The sequence below is a fragment of the Myxocyprinus asiaticus genome, chromosome 13 (genome assembly GCF_019703515.2).
Source record: "Myxocyprinus asiaticus isolate MX2 ecotype Aquarium Trade chromosome 13, UBuf_Myxa_2, whole genome shotgun sequence".
NCBI lineage: Eukaryota > Metazoa > Chordata > Actinopteri > Cypriniformes > Catostomidae > Myxocyprinus > Myxocyprinus asiaticus.
Genome location: NC_059356.1, coordinates 34,828,101 through 34,841,082, shown reverse-complemented (window position 1 = coordinate 34,841,082; position 12,982 = coordinate 34,828,101). Strand labels below are relative to the sequence as shown.

Sequence of the window (12,982 nt, the reverse complement as noted above, 5' to 3'; positions counted from 1 at the left end):
AATAAAGATGAAAGTGATTAAATCATATATAATACAAGACACATTCACCTTGAACCTAAAATTGAATTCTATTTTATTTTATACAGGCAGAATTAACTATATTACCAAAACACAATACAAACACATTCGATAAGAACACACATATGGCAGCATTTTTTGGAAACATGTAAGGCTGACACCAGGATGTCTACACCCAAAAGGCGCCATTTCCAGTAAAAGACAAAGAACTCTGCGAGAATCAAAGTCATAGAACTCTCTCACAAAAGCTGAAATCTTCACCTGAATATCACCACAGTGTGATAAATTGCAAATCACCTTGCTGTCCCCTCTTGTCTCTCCCCCTGCTCCCCTTCAACAGCTCAGGACCAACACAAAGACACAAGATTTATATGTAAAAATATAACAAATACCATGAAAACAAAGAATGCAACTGTATGTGTTTGATCATTTAAGAGGTCTCTGTGCGACTGGTATAATGGTCAATTTCCCATGTTGATAAAACTAATGGTAACAAAGTTATAAGTTCTTTGCCAAATACGGCATAATTCTAGAGGTCTATCCCCTCCTTGACCTACAATTTAAATGATCTCCTGTATGTTAACAAGGTTAAACCCCAGGAAGTCAAGAACACATTCACCCTCAAATTCTCATTGTTCAAAGGATAATACCATTTGGTACACAATGTTTATTCTGTCTGGGTATTTAAGAAAAGTTGGCAAGAAGCTTGGGGATTCTGTATTCAGATCTCCCATACTGTCGCTGTATGTATTTCTATTTGCCAAGTATGTTTCTCTGACTTATATAATGTTTGTTTATTCTGATCATATGTGAAATTAGGTTTGATTGAATTCTTGTAACAATGTTTTATATCCTACTTGGCAAATAAATTGTTATTATTTGATTTATTCTGAATTCTTCCGAAATCATTTGTGACCGGTAGATTGTGTTAAGATACTGTTTGTTACCGCAAGTAAGAGACCATGATAAGACCATTACTGAAGCTTAATGATAGGAGAATTCATGTAAGACTTCAGTCACTGCTTATCGTCCGTCATAGCAAGTTGTATGTACATGTCTAAGCGATGGTATCATCTGATTATGAGAGAAGCCAAATCAGATGATATTTAGATTACCATACAACCTCTGACTATGAACTGAACTGGCTCGCTTGTGACGTGAGATCCTCGTAATTGAAATAACGGCCGGTGTGAGACTCTAAGTGACATTCAAGTATTGATCGAAAGGACAAATGAAAATTAAGATGATTCAGAGTAATCAATAACTTAAAAAGATCAAATTAAAAGAATGATCAGAAGTTAATTAGAGCTGTAATCTAAATTAGAGGTCAACTTAAATTGGAGTCAGATTAATATAAAATTGGAGTCAGATAAAATGAATAACAGAATCAATTTTTAAATTATGTAAAGTGTAAATTAATAATAATTGCTTCAGCGCTCAGAAAAAATTAGAACAACGCAGAGACCTTCAAGGGGCCTTCTACTGGAATCCAACAAATAGTTGTTTTTTTTTTACCCCTTTTACAAACACAAGGGAATTTATTATGCTTATTTATTATGATTATTATTATAATTATCTTTACATTTATACTTGACTTTAGTTCTTAATTTGTAGGTTATTAGTAATTTTCCACCTGTTGTCGTTGACGGATGCTTGCGTGATGGCAAATGGGGCCGTTGGAGATGGTAAATGTTTGGATATGGGGAGGTGGTTAAATAAGATTTTTTAATCACTTTGTTATTTTAATTGCTTTTTTCATTTCGTTTAAAGTGCCATTTGAATTTAGAAATGTCTTTTGTTTTCAATAAATTAATTTTTAAAGCAAAAATATTCACTGACCCTTGGCAGGGGGGTTGACCATATAATCAGATATCGCGATATTTTAAAGGTGATTATCATTAAAATATTTTTTACATATCGCCCAGCCTGAAAGGGAAGTAAAATTTGTAACTATTGTAAAATGAAGTAACACGTGTACTCAGTTCTATATTGCAACATGTTAATTTTAATTGTTGCATATTTGTTTGTTTTTGTGTTTTTGAGTAGTCTGTGGGCATAATAAACATTTGATTTTATTGAAAAATGTTGTTTTTGAAAATAGTAAATTATTCATTTGTGCTGTGACTCTTTTGAAAAAAATGCATCAACCAAAAATTAAAAAATTGTCTCCTTAGTGAAAAAATGTTCTCAACCCCTGAGCTAGAGCATTCATTTTTACATGTTTGAATTGTGTACGAATGCAGAATTTACTTAATATTTTCAAGTTCAGGCTTTAACTTATTCAATGTAGAAAGTACTTATTCTTTTCTGCTATGTTTACTTCACCACAAAATATATTTTGTTCAGTGCAGGATAACTTGCAAATGACAAAGAAAAGAAATCTCTTCAGTTTTGATTTCCAAACATCACTGACTTTGCAAACTGGGGCCCCACCAAGGTCTCTCCTCAGCTTTATTTGTTCTCTTATTCCAGCACAAAGTGCAGCGTTTACATAAGTTGCTCTCCCTCTCTGCAACCTACAAGTCAAATTCTGTTTCATCTGTCCACAGTGCTCTGCAATGGAACAAAGAAAAGACCTGATACAAATTTCGAAAATCAAACTCCTCTTATTCAGATGTTAAACATCACTCCTATTAAAACACCAAAATATTAGTAAAATCATTTGTGATAATAACACAGTATAGACAGCTGCTGTCATTGAATTTGGTCCATCTATTGTAGTATGTCATTAATCTCCTCTTGCTGGGCCCTTTCTCTGTTTTTGGTTTCGTTTTCCGCACAGCAGGCTGATAAAGCAAAGGTTTTAAAGAGCAGCTGAAGGTTTTCCCCTCTCTAAAGTTAACCAGACCTCTTACCACTACAGTGGCAACAGCGGAGGTGAGTGAACATTCTGTACATACACATTATTAACAATGTCACACATTTCTTTAATCATAATAAAAAATTAAATAAAATAAGCAGGTAGAAGTTGATACATTGTGCTGATACTTTAATCATTTTAACCTGATTTGTATGTTGTTCTGTTAAAAAAATACGGATGATCAGATAATTAAAGAACACTATTAAATAACAGAGATTATTGGTTAATTACTGGTAACATTTCACTTGTTCCCCTTAAATGGTTATAAGGAGTGAGAAAAGATTCCAAACATTCTCTATCTTTATTCTGCCTTTTATTCAGTTATTCAGTAACAGGTTACTGGTTAATCAGGAGTAAAAAAATAAATAAATTATGTTTATCAAAAATGACATTAACCAAGATAAATAAATGTCGTTCAAAACATTGTTCATGGTTAGTTCTTGATACCTAATGCATTTACTAATGATAAAGGCATTTTAATAACTTGTGCCTGCTGTACTCATGTAACCACACAGCACATGGCTAATCAGATGTAAATACACACACACACACACACACACACACAAGTACTGTTAGGTCAGAAAGAATCTGATCTTAGAACATGTAAGATTCATAGTATTGTGTTCTGTTTCTCTAAGTACAGTAAATTACTGTACATAGTTGTAGGAGAAAACGGGTCAACTAAACATTTTTCAGCAATGAATCACTTTGTTGGTCTTGTGTATGGTGCTCTTCATAATGCTCCTCATAACCACCTCAGCTGTATGGGCAAAGTGTCGTAACTGTATGCAGTTCAAGGTCTAAACATGTAAGAAGTGCTTAATACAGAAAAGCATGCTTCAAGTGTTATCTGATTTTGACTAAATGTATACAGCTTTTTTGTTACACTTTGTTGTGCTGACTGTGTGTGTGTGTAGATGGAGATCAATCTCAGACCGTACCAGGAAGAGGTGGTGCAGACAGCACTGAGAGGAGAGAACAGCATCATCTGGCTACCCACCGGTGGAGGAAAAACCAGAGCAGCAGTATACGTCACTAAGAAACACCTGGAGACCAAAACCAATGGCAAAGTGGCAGTGCTTGTCAACAAGGTAAAGATTTGTCGTGTATCACTCTGTCAGTCTCTGCATAATATTACATCTTTATACATTTCTCTCTCCATCCGTGGATGGACTAGATTCTGTTTTAATAATTAGCAGAGACTTCTCATTGACATTTTGACTCTTTAGATTAGATTAAAAAGGCCAAAGGAGAACATTTCCTTTTTCAAATAATTTAACTAATTGATCCACATCACAATTTGTATGATCGAACATTTATACATGTTTGCAACCATATGTACAGTATATACAGTACTGTGCAAACGTTTTAGGCACTTGTGAAAAATGTTGCATAGTGAAGATGTCTTCAAAAATAATGACATAAATAGTTTTCTTTTATCAATTAACATCATACTAAATCCAGTAAACATAAAAAACCTAAATCAATATTTGGTGTGACCACCTTTGCCTTTAAAACAGCACCAATTCTCCTAGGTACACCTCTTGGTTGTTGGCAGATAGGATGTTCAAAGCTTCTTGGAGAATTCGCCACAGTTCTTCTATCTATTTAGGCTGTCTCAATTGTTTCTGTCTCTTTATGTAATCTCAGACTGACATGATGTTCAGTGGGGGGCTTTGTGGGGGCCATGACATCTGTTGCAGGGCTCCCTGTTCTTCTACTCTAATCTTTCTATTTGCAAAAGTAATGTTTGGGAGTCTGACATTTATATTTCCTATTGACACACTAAAGCTGAAGATATAAATAACCATCTTAAGACAAATGCTTTTGTGAAACATCTTATGTGCCTAAGACTTTTGCACAGTACCGTACATTGTTCTCAGGTGCACCTGGTAGACCAGCATTATGAAAAAGAATTCAGGCCTTACCTTGGAAAAGAATGCAGGATAGTGGCCATCAGTGGAGATAGTGATGAGAAAGACTTCTTTGGAAATGTGGTCAGGAACTCAGACCTGGTCATCTGCACTGCTCAGATCTTGGAGAACTCCCTGACAAACATGGAGGAGGACAAACACGTGGAGCTCACAGGTAGAATTTCACACTTCAGCTTTAAAATGTCACATAAAACACATGAATATAAATTATAGTAAAATGTAAATATTGTTTTAGAGTGATTCAAATGCAAACACTTCTTGTTACCTACAAATATGAATTTGCTTGAACACAGTACACAGATTTAAATCGTGGCCTCCATCTGTCTCCATTCAGACTTTACCCTGCTGGTCATAGACGAGTGTCACCACACACACAAAGACAATGTTTATAACAAGATTATGAGTCGCTATGTGGAAATTAAATTGAAAAAGGAAAGGAATCTGCCACAGGTTTTGGGCCTCACGGCATCACCTGGGACCGGAGGAAATAGGAATCTGGATAAAGCGGTTGAACATGTCCTACAGGTGTGTGTGTGGGGGGGGGGGGTTTGGGTGGTTTACGAAAACAAATTTAGGTTACAGACTGGTAATTACAAGGGTATTATGCTATAAATGTGGTTTATGAAGACATTTCTAGTGTCCCCATAATTCAAATCGCTTTAAAAACATACTAAACGATGTTTTATTGAAAATGTAAAAATGCAGAAAGTTTTTGTGAGGGTTAGGTTAGTGGTTTGTACAGTATAAAAATCATTATGTGTATGGAGAGTCCTCATAATGATAGCTGCACCAACGTGTGTGTGTGTGTGTGTGTAAATGTCATATCATGAGGAATCTCAATTATCTTGATCTTTTTAGATAAAAGAGCTTGATGTACTATGAAAGCATACTGTAACTTTTAGAAATCAAAACTTGCTTCCCAGTCCAAAGGGGTAATTTACAGAATGGATGGGGCAGTTAAAAACTCTATTGGACACAACTGCGGAAACAACAGCAAACTCGCAGCAGGTGTATGAGCACCAAATGTTGCTCATTTCACATGCAAAAGGGGTGTTTCATAAAGGTGCAGAAGTAAATAATGGACTGATTAGTACTAAAGGCTAGACGGAAGGTGGCCATGAAAAACTAAAATATTTTTAGTACATAATACTTTACCAGTATTTATTGGCGTGACTTGGATCTTACGGCCCCTGTGCAAAGCACTTGTCGGGACACTTTTCACCTTCCGGAAGGTGTTCTTCATCACTCATTGGGCCCAATTTTAACATTCCCTTTTGGTCCCCTTTTGAGCCCCCTCTCACCTCTCTCACCCACCCTGCCCTCCCTGTAGATACGCCACTGCTAGCATTATATGTTAACCCCAGGGACAAAACATTTATTGTAAAGCTGTCCAATACGTTTGTATTTGTTATCATTAGTAAATGCTTTAGGTATCATGAACTAACAATGAACAATGTTTTTTAACAGCATTTATTAATCTTGGTTAATGTTAATTTATAAAATAAAATGATTCATTGTTAGTTCATAATGCATTTTCTAATGTTAACATATAAATTATTTTTTTTAATAAAAAAAAATGTATTAGTACGTTGAAATTAACATTAACCACGATTAATAAATGCTGAAAAAGTATTGTTCATTGTTAATTCATGCAGTTAACTAATGTTAATGAATACAAACTTATTGTAAAGTGTTATCAAATTAATAATAAAACTTATATGGTATGATATTACCCCTTTTATACAAAAAGCCATTTGAAGTTTAATTTATTCTGTGCTAGGGAGGAGTAAGTGAAAGAATTATCACTCTATTTTTCTCTCTTTGTCAGATCTGTGCCAATCTGGATTCTGCAATTATGTCCACCAAGAATTATATACCAGTGCTGCAAAGAGTTGTCCCCAGACCCAAAAAGAAATATGACATTGTTGAAAAAAGATTTAAGGTAAGTTTCTGGTACATCACTAGCTAATGTGTTCCATTCTAGACTATGCTGACCTCTGTGTGCCATTGAATTTGACCTTAATTCTAATCTGATATTATTTTATGCCTGCTGTGCACATACAGTGTACATGCAGTTGTTTTGTTTTGTTTTGTGTGTGTGTGTGTGTGTGTGTGTGTGTGTGTGTGTGTATGTGGAGAAGGCGATGTTACCTTTACCCATAGTGATTGGGATTGATTATTACTACCTAAAGTGCTTGTTTACTTGACTGTCATTTTATTAGTAGTATGTTGTAAATTGTCCCTAAAAACATTTGGATCTTGTAAGATATTTTTATTTGAACTGTGAATCAAAATAAAGCATTCAAGTGTGTGTGTGTGCGTGTGTGTGTGCGTGTGCGTGTGCGTGTGTGTGTGTGTGTGTGTGTGTGTCACAACAGGATCCATTTGGGGATCACCTGAAGTTGATGATGTCAATGATTCACAAGTTCATGCCGTCAGAGGTGAGTTCAAGCCTGCGAGAGGTGGGCACACAGGAATATGAAGCTGACGTGGTGGAACTGGAAAAAAAAGGTTAGAGGCCATTGTTACTACAACTTAGTGTGTTTTAAGAACATTAATTAACTAGTATAGATTTGTATTTTTAAAAAGCAAGATTGTAAGGAAAAATGTATACATTTCCTTGGTCTTCATTCACTGGGCAGCAGGTCATTTCGCAGTGTTTTCTCACATGCTCGATAGACCAGTCGATATGAAGATTATGCAAATGGACTGAAAGATGACAGCAGTCATCCACAGTCCCTTTCCCAAACAAAAAAGACTGTGTGTGTGTGTCAGGTGTACAGAAGGAGAACAGATTGATCGCTCAGTGTGCTCTGCACCTGCGGCAATACAATGACGCTCTTCTCATCAATGACACTGTTCGCATGGTGGACGCGTTCCGGGTTCTAAGCGAGTTCTACAATTCAAGGAAAGACAAATTGCTGGATGGAACTGATTTCTTTCTCCAGGGGCTTTTTGAAGGTTTGGATTCTTGTGTTGTTGATTATTGCAAAGCTCATACAGGAATAGTTCAACCAAAAATGACAAATATGTCACTATTTACTCACTCTAATGTCATTCCAAAGCTGTATGACGTCGCGACAGAAGTTTTCCATGCTATTTTGCAATGAAAGAAAGTAACCAAGGAATTTCAAGCGGCAAAAGGACAAAAAACATCAGAAGAGTACTATTAATGTAGTACAACTGACTTATAACTGACTGAGTGGATGCTTAGTGATATTATAGGTGTCGGTGAGAAAAAGGTAAATGTTTAAGTACTTTTCTGCTAGAATTTCTTCTCCTTGCCCAGTAGGGGGCGATATGCATGAAGAATATGAATCACCAAAAACACAAGAATAAGAATATGAAAGTTAAAATGGAGATTGACTGAGCAGGGAGGAGATTTTATAGTAAAAAAGGACTTAAATATTGACCTGTTTCTCCTATCTTATCACTTTTGAAGACATTGATTTAACCACTGGAGTCTTATGGATTACTTTTGTGCTGATTTATGTGATTTTTGGAGCTTCAAAATGTTGGCCCCAATTCACTTGCATGTATAGACCAAAAGAGCTGAGGAATTCTTCTAAAAATATTCAGTTAAGTTCAGCAGATGAAAGAAAGTCATATACATCTGGGATGGCATAAAGGTGAGTAAATTATTAGAGAATTTTCATTTTTGGGTGAACTATTCTTTTAAGGTGTTAAAATAGATATGGCAAGTTGGTAGGTTTGGTCTTGGCAGACTAGATCAGTTTACACTGCTGCTGATGCAGAGCAAATATGAAGACTTGCTACTGTTAGAACATACACAGACATGCTGTGTTGAGCATGTAAGAAATGTTGCTGCTGCTGCACAATTAGCCATACATACAATCACCTTGAAGCAGATCTAGACAAGTGGTGCTTGGGAGGAGGAGGGTTTCGGAGAGAAAACCCTCCTAGCGCATTGCAGTGAAAACAGATTACCTGCAAACACCTGTGGCAATTTAAATGTTAGACAAACAGAAAGTACACAAGTTGATTGTCAAAGGACCTATCAGCTGCACCATGCAAACCGATTGGTTTAACAGATTATATGTTCAAAGGACCTATCAGCTTGCGTCATGTAGAGTTTCATGGCTGAACTTAGAATCATTTATATTAGTGGTGATCAGAATTATGAAATCTCAACCAGTCACACTGATGACAATGAAGCTGATAGTTCTGCTGTTCTATCTGTACTCAGAGAACCGTGTAGAGTTATGGCAGCTGGCATCGAATGATGACTACGAAAACCCCAAACTGGCCCAGTTGCAGCAGACGCTGGTAGAACAGTTTAAGGACCAAGACTCTCGTGGTATCATCTTCGCAAAGACACGCAGGGGCACCCACTGTCTGTATGACTGGGTGAACTCCAATTCTGAGCTACGTAGAGTCAATATACATGCTGGCATTCTCACTGGAGCGGGCACTGGTGCAAACCACATGACCCAGGTAGTGCAGGCACATATTATGCAGGAGAATTAAAGGAATATTTCACCCTAAAATTAAAAATATGGGTGAAGTACCCCTTTAAATGCTATATTCTGATTTTCATCTAATATACTAACAAACTTTCAGAAGCAGTAAAGAAGGTTATTTCCTTTATGTTTGTGCCTGATATTTGTATTTGTTCTTAGAGAGGACAGAAGGACACTATTAAAACATTTAGAGATGGAGCCCTGAACCTCCTTATCTCCACCAGTGTAGCTGAGGAAGGCCTTGACATTCCAGAATGCAATGTGGTTGTACGTTACGGCCTGTTGACCAATGAAATTGCTCAGCAGCAGGCCAGTGGGCGGGCTCGAGCTCAGAACAGTGTCTACTCAGTGGTGGCTCAAGAAGGTGGCCGTGAGCTACGCAGGGAACTCACCAATGAATATCTAGAAAGCCTGACCGCAAAAGCAATTGACTTAGTGCAGAGCATGACTCCCAGGGAGTTCCAACGGAAGGTTTGCATTCATTTTAATATTTGCATAAATTATTTAAAAAAAATTTTTCCATGTCTATTTCCTAACTTGAAATATTCCATTTCTATTACTTACAGTTCTTAAAGGCACAGTGCCTTATTTGGGTGAACTAAATTTCCCTTTAACTTTACATTTGTCTTAAGTACTCCCTTTCTGTCTGTCAGATATCAGAGCTTCAACAAATGGCTGTTATGATTCGGATCCAGGCTGAGAAGAACAGGGAAGAGAGAAAACAGCGCTACAATCCAGCTCAGGTGAAGCTTCAGTGCAGAGGGTGCTTCACTCCCGTCGGCTGTGGAGCAGATATAAGACACATAGAGAATTCACACCATGTTAACATCAATCCTGATTTTGAGTGAGTTGTCATATCTCAAAATGTCATCGTCTATGTCATAGACTGAATAGATATGAACTACTTCTAAAATATGCAGAACCAAGGAGAATATTTTGATGAGATACCTATGTGATGAGATATATTTTTTATATAATAATTATTTAATTAATACTTATGTCTGTGTATTAAACCAATGTCATTGTTGTTATTTATTATGGGTTATTATGGTTAATGTTTTATTATTATTATTATTATTATTAAAAAATGCAAAAGGCTTGGGTAAGGGTTTTTTAGGGTCAGTCTGTAGTCAAAGTGTATGTCTTCAAGTGTAATGATTCTGTGTGTGTGTGTGTGTGTGTGTGTGTGTGTGTGTATTTCATAGGAGGTATTATAAAGCAGGTGGGCCGGTATTTCTGGAAAGGAGTTTTGAAGATTGGGAGCCTGGACGTGTTATCGGCTGCAGTAAGTGTGGAAAGGTACATATCGTCTTTTAGTCTACATAAAATAAAACTTGCTGTCCTTGTAAGTGTATCTAATCAAACACAGAAGGGAGCTCTTAAGCAAATTGCCCTACTTTCTCTCTTTCTTTCTCTCTTGTTATAAGGACTGGGGAATGGAGATTAAATTCAAGAAAGTGGCAATACTGCCCTGTTTGAAAATAAAGAGCTTTTCCTTGAACACTCCTCAGGGTAAATTCACACACAAGCAGTGGAAAGACGTTGAGTTCCAAGTCAGCGATTTTGACTTAACTGAGTACATGACTAGCCATTTCCCTGATCTGGACTTAGAGAATGATGACTGACAGGCCAGCAATTACTCAGTCGAAGTACTAATGAAATTAATGACAGCTATTGTGACAGCTTTTCTGTGTGCAATAGGCATTTCTATGGCAGAGGTTTTTAATATAAACTGCAAAAGTAGTTACAAATTCTAGTAGTCACTTTCTTACACATAAGAATCAGTTTTGTTTGTATGTGTGTATGCGTGCATGTGGGTTTATTTAGATATACAGTAGTTTGGGGCCAAAATTGTCCCTAAAAGTGAGTTAAATCTGACAATGCTTTCCTTTGGGGACATCAGGGTCATCCTCACTGCCCAATTCATAAATGCACCAAAATAATGTTTATTATTATTATTATTATTAAAAATGCAAAAGGCTTGGGTAAGGTTTTTTTAGGGTCAGTCTGTAGTCATTATAATTAGCGTTATTTTTAATAAATAAAATAAACTGAATAATATTTTTTTATTAGAGCAAACAGTAATGCATTGCATGGACATGATGAGTATTATATTCAAAACACTTTGTTTTCACATGAGTAGTGTGCCATTGTCTCCAGGCAAGAAACACATTAGTTTTGGCTGTAAATTTGTTTTTTTAAAACAATTTGGGATTATCATTGGAACTGACTTTTTGCTTTTTAAACATTTACTGTATGAAAGCAATAGTTCACTTAAAAATGAAAATTCACCTAAAAATATATTTTAAAACAACAGAAGTCTAATGAATGTTTTCATTTAGATGGTTAAGTAAACATGTGCATGTATGTATGTAATTTGTATTTATCTTCATCATGCTTACTGGTATATTTATCTCTGGGATCAGGATTGTGTTGCACTCTGATTATTAGCTATTGTTTACATTACTATTTAATGTGTCTCATTAAAATGCATGTGGTTAACTTATGACAGTGGAACACTGGTTCGCTTAGACCATCAATTTCTTATTCTTATTCAGTTATAAATTCAGTCTTAAACACTGTTCAGGTTTATTTGTGTCGTAAAGCAAGTTTGCTTATCAGAAAATGTGTAAAATATGGGTCACGGGTTTTTCAGGTGCATTTTTATAGTTAATATGATGTATTTTGTATGTCCGTATTATACACATCTGTAAAATGATATCAAATAAAAAAAACTATGCACTTTAATTGAAAATGTTTGACATCTTTACAGCTGCTTCTTAAATGGAGACATCCTGTTGTTATTAAATGCTGTGAGATGCAAGAATACAGTCATAGATTAACATTACGAGACAACTGGATTGTAGAACACACACAGATTGCATATGTGCAACCTGCAGTTATTGCAATACAAGATGTGAGTTTCTGACTTTTCTGGATACATAAGGTTAAAGGTGCACTTAGTAATTTTTTGTGCATTACACCCAGTGTGTGTGTGTGTGTGTGTGTGTGTGTGTGTGTGCGCATAGAAGTTAAGAATTTTTCTCTATATTTCAAGATCTTTCATTTTCTAGGAAAGGGGTATCAATGCAAAACTCTTGCTGCCCCTGACGCAAGAATCATGTGGGGAAAAGCAAAGCGACTTTCCAATAAAACATGCTACTACAGTCATGAAGATTCATATTACAGTCCAATCCAACTACAGGAACTTCAGTCGCAAAAGCAGTTGTAAGAAAAACATTACCAAACTTTACACCACTGAAATATCTATTCAAGCTATTTTTATTAGGATATGTCTTATCTAGAGAAATGATGTCACTTTAAACTGTTTACCTACTGAAAGCACTATCCTCTCTCCTCTATTAGTGAAGTAGTCCATAGACATGACGAAAAACTCTGTTACGGTTGGCTCAATGGCAAATACATTTGAATGGAGGACTGGCTCAGTTCACCCAGTCAGCCACTAGATGGCGCCATGCGGTTTTGATTTCCTTCAGTGTTAATCGTTTCCAAGAGTTAATTAGTTATTGTTTGCACCTGCGTTTATGATTTATTTACACTCCACTCTTTTATTTGTTCTTGGTTTTGATTCAATTAAGACAAGTCAATAATTTCACCCTCGCTACTGTGTTCTTCCAGTCTGCTCTTCCTCAGTGCAAAACTAGTAGGAGGATATCCAGTAGGTCAGT

General features: G+C 36.1%; 1 protein-coding gene across 2 annotated transcripts; it reads left to right on the top strand.

The window, feature by feature from the left end:
• The first annotated feature begins 2,802 nt into the window (after nt 1-2,802).
• On the top strand, nt 2,803-12,041 carry LOC127450495 (ATP-dependent RNA helicase DHX58-like). 2 transcript variants are annotated; one of them, XM_051714667.1, is made up of 12 exons: nt 2,803-2,895; nt 3,796-3,969; nt 4,762-4,966; nt 5,147-5,337; nt 6,641-6,754; nt 7,191-7,323; nt 7,588-7,773; nt 9,020-9,267; nt 9,453-9,764; nt 9,947-10,137; nt 10,499-10,592; nt 10,721-12,041. In XM_051714667.1, the coding sequence occupies exons 2-12, from the start codon at nt 3,796-3,798 to the stop codon at nt 10,916-10,918; spliced, it is 2,046 nt and encodes a 681-aa protein (XP_051570627.1). In that variant the 5' UTR covers nt 2,803-2,895; the 3' UTR covers nt 10,919-12,041. The 2 variants fall into 2 exon arrangements, with proteins under 2 accessions (XP_051570627.1, XP_051570628.1); XM_051714668.1 differs by lacking the exon at nt 2,803-2,895 and having other exon boundaries at nt 3,804-3,969; nt 4,743-4,966.
• The last annotated feature ends 941 nt before the right edge of the window (nt 12,042-12,982 follow it).